The sequence below is a fragment of the Euphorbia lathyris genome, chromosome 2, assembly GCF_963576675.1.
Source record: "Euphorbia lathyris chromosome 2, ddEupLath1.1, whole genome shotgun sequence".
Classification (NCBI taxonomy): Eukaryota; Viridiplantae; Streptophyta; class Magnoliopsida; order Malpighiales; family Euphorbiaceae; genus Euphorbia; species Euphorbia lathyris.
In genome coordinates this window covers 111,097,151-111,100,969 of record NC_088911.1, presented here as the reverse complement: position 1 = coordinate 111,100,969, position 3,819 = coordinate 111,097,151, and the positions used below count along the sequence as shown (strand labels likewise).

General features: G+C 39.6%; 1 protein-coding gene across 1 annotated transcript; it reads left to right on the top strand.

The window, feature by feature from the left end:
• The first annotated feature begins 312 nt into the window (after positions 1–312).
• LOC136219445 (beta-amylase 1, chloroplastic) lies at positions 313–3,239 on the top strand. The gene is made up of 4 exons (XM_066006856.1): positions 313–1,113; positions 1,479–1,689; positions 1,804–1,914; positions 2,237–3,239. The coding sequence occupies exons 1-4, from the start codon at positions 512–514 to the stop codon at positions 3,041–3,043; spliced, it is 1,731 nt and encodes a 576-aa protein (XP_065862928.1). The 5' UTR covers positions 313–511; the 3' UTR covers positions 3,044–3,239.
• Positions 3,240–3,819: the final 580 nt, after the last annotated feature.

Below are 3,819 nucleotides of genomic sequence, written 5' to 3'. Positions count from 1 at the left end.
CTCAATATCTGCTTCTTTCGTGTACGTCAAACAAGCCGTAGAAAGCTATTGGAAACAAAGCCACTCCACTCCAGTACATTGCTTACTCCATAGGATCTGGACACCTCACCACTCTCTTTTTATCCCACGTGTCTCCATTTAATTGGTCCAGTCCCCTCTTTTTGAATTTTTCTCCATTCAAAAGAAAATTAAACCTTGTCTTCTGAATCGCATCTGTGTAGTGGTGACGGTGACACGTGTCCCTTAAGTATGAGAATTGATTACAATATTATCCTCTCAGTATCTATAAATACAGAACACCGTTCAATTTGCAATTTGCCTCCACATTCAAAGCTAGAAAGCTCGGATCCCCCTAAAAACGAAGGAGAAAGTTATATCTATTTTCAAAAACCAAAAAAAAAAAAAAAAAAAAATCCCCAACAAAAACAAAAAAAAAAAGGAAAAAAATTATTCAACTTTCTTTCAGATTTTCGGTCACTTTCTTTTGAGAAATCGAAAAATTTCTACAAATATGGCTATGAACATTACTCATCAGATCGGAACCCTAGCTGGGACGCCTCTCTCAACATCCCCCATAAACAACAGCTCAACAGAAATCGCAGCTTCAGTCTGGAAATCGTCATCGCCGATGCCGAGTCCTCGGTACCAAATTCAGATCCCGGATCCTATGGAGCAGAAATCGCAGCCAACGAGTCCTTGCAGGTCTCCAATACTTAGCGGCATGCGCGCAGATCTGTCGGTAGCTTGTCGTGCATATGCGTTGGAGACGGATACGTTGGAAAATGCCCAAGAGAGAGTGCATAGGGAAGGTTCCGCAAAGGAGAATGAGAAGGGAGTGCCGGTGTTTGTGATGATGCCGTTAGACAGCGTGACGATGGGTAGCACCGTCAACCGGAGGAAGGCGATGAACGCCAGTTTGCAGGCGTTGAAAAGCGCCGGCGTTGAAGGTGTGATGATGGATGTTTGGTGGGGATTGGTAGAGAGAGAGGCGCCTGGGCAGTATAATTGGGGAGGATACAACGAGCTTATAGAAATGGCGAAACGACATGGACTGAAGGTTCAGGCGGTTATGTCGTTTCACCAGTGTGGAGGAAACGTCGGCGATTCTTGCACGTAAGCATTTCAAAATCATCTTCATTTTTTCATCTTTAATTTGCGGCCCTCTTTTTTCTAATCCTAAATGGATATACCTACGGATTGAGACGCGCGTAAATTGCACGCGCCCAATTCTAACTCCCGTTTATAATTGTCTTACTTCCTCCATGGAAATGTGTAGGTTTAATTTAATTTTTGTTATTTGTTTCCTTGGATTAGGCGAGAAATATAATGCGAATCTCGTCGCTCGTCGCTTACATTTGGGAAATCCTAAATAACAATATGAATATATATGATGATTAATTGGTTCAATAGTAAGATGATGATGTTTGAGATGGACAAAATTGATTTTCTGCGAGTAATGATTAATTTGTTGCGTGCAGTATTCCATTGCCGAAGTGGGTTGTAGATGAAATAGATAAAGATCCAGATCTTGCTTATACAGATCAATGGGGGAGAAGAAATTATGAATATCTCTCTTTAGGTTGTGATACTCTTCCGGTCCTTAAAGGGCGGAGTCCCGTGCAGTGTTATTCTGATTTCATGCGCGCTTTCAGAGATAACTTCAAGAACCTTCTTGGTGATACCATTGTGGTAATTACTCACTACTGCGCAATTTATGTATAATTGTTAGAATTTGTGTGCTCGCATGGTCTTCGGATTGAAGAAAGTTGCTGTCTTTAACTCTGTAGAGTTTGTTGAATGCAGGAAATTCAAACTGGAATGGGTCCAGCAGGTGAACTTCGCTATCCTTCATATCCAGAACAGAACGGGACATGGAGATTTCCAGGAATTGGAGCTTTCCAATGTTACGATAAGGTATTTATATCTTAGGATAAGATACATAACAGGCATATGGTTATTGTTATTGAGGAAGTATCAATTTAGACTCCAGCTTATAAAATAACAACAATCTAGGCTTAACGTACCAATTTTAGGCCTTGATTATAAAATAGCATCAATATAGGCTGAATGTACCAATTTAGGCATTGATAACGGAATGTAAAACATATTAATACTTTTCCAAAAACCTTAGATATACCTATCCCTATATTTTATAACCTTTATGCCTTGGGAATGTGCTATTAATTTGCAGTTTACATTTTTCTGGTTCTAATTTGACATCTTTAATATGATGCAGTATATGATCAGCAGCTTGAAAGCTGCCGCTGAAGCTGCTGGTAAGCCAGAATGGGGAAGCACAGGACCTACTGATGCTGGTGAATACAACAACTGGCCAGAAGATACCCAGTTTTTCAAAAAAGAAAATGGAGGCTGGGCTAGTCCTTATGGTGAATTCTTCCTGAACTGGTACTCCCAGATGCTCATAGATCACGGTGAGAGAATACTTTCATCAGCCACATCGATCTTCGAGAACACGGGTGTAAAGATATCAGTAAAGGTTGCAGGAATCCATTGGCATTACGGGACAAGGTCTCATGCGCCGGAGCTCACAGCTGGTTATTACAATACAAGATTCCGTGATGGTTACCTTCCAATTGCAAAGATGTTAGGCCGACATGGTGCAGTGTTCAACTTCACTTGTATCGAAATGCGCGACCACGAGCAACCACAGGATGCCCTTTGTGCACCTGAAAAGCTAGTGAAGCAGGTGGCTCTAGCAACTCAACAAGCACATGTTCCACTTGCGGGCGAAAATGCATTGCCAAGATACGATGAGTGTGCGCATGAGCAAATCGTGCAGGCAGCATCGCTGAATGTGGATGGTAATTCGGGTGATAGAGAGATGTGTGCGTTCACATATTTGAGGATGAACCCCCATTTGTTCCAGGAAGATAACTGGAGACGTTTCGTAGCATTCGTAAAGACGATGAAAGAAGGCAAGAATGCTCAACGTTGTAGGGAGGAGGTAGAGCGAGAAGCAGAGCTTTTTGTGTATGTAACACAGCCTTTAGTTCAAGAGGCTGCAGTTGCTTTAATGCATTAAGAATGTGGCTGATTATTTTGCCCCTTATATTAACACGGCAAACAGTCCTCTGTATTTTGCTCTTCTTTTATAGGTTTTATAGCTGAACTTTTTGCTTTTTTTTTGAATCAAATCTGTGCTCTGAGCAATGGGAAGAAAAAGAAAAAACTGTAAAATATGGCTATAATAAAGAATTGTGCAAGATGTATATTAGTAATTTTTTTTTTCTTTCTCATTCTCATCATATAATCTAAGAACTTTATAGGATTCAGATCCGGACCTGTTTACCAAAAACGTGAGTAAAAATAATGGATTCAGATTCTCACTTCACCAAAAAACAACATGAGAGTATGTGTTTGTTTAATCTCAGCCTTGATTGAGATTTCACTAATGAATTCATCTCAAATTTTAAACATTAAAACACATCGATTATCATATTCTGATAGGTGTTCCTTTGATTAATTTTAGAACACAATACTGCATTGAAATCAAGTTTACCTTCTCCATTCTAATCCTCTACACTTTCAATCTATAATGCGTCTCTAAGGTATATAAATGAGATTCCTCATACTGATTAGCAATAACAAGCCTAAGTTCCTCATAATAAAAAATTTCATGAAAAGCGTTGGATTGTGGAAAATGGATAAACTCATCCCTCCATTCCATCCCAATTCACTGATTAAAATGATGGAATTTCAAGTGTTGATAGAAAAAAGAATTCCAATTTTTTTTTTTTTTTTGGCAAATAACGCCAAACTGGGAGAGTAAAAAGAGATGAGAAAGAGGAAAGGAACAAG

What these genes read in the sequence shown, in the direction of transcription:
- LOC136219445 (XM_066006856.1), top strand. Translation starts at nt 512, where the DNA reads ATGGCTATGAACATTACTCATCAGATCGGAACCCTAGCTGGGACGCCT. An exon ending in TTCTTGGTGATACCATTGTG is followed by an intron (nt 1,690 to 1,803) that starts GTAATTACTCAC and finishes TGTTGAATGCAG; the next exon opens with GAAATTCAAACTGGAATGGG. An exon ending in CTTTCCAATGTTACGATAAG is followed by an intron (nt 1,915 to 2,236) that starts GTATTTATATCT and finishes AATATGATGCAG; the next exon opens with TATATGATCAGCAGCTTGAA.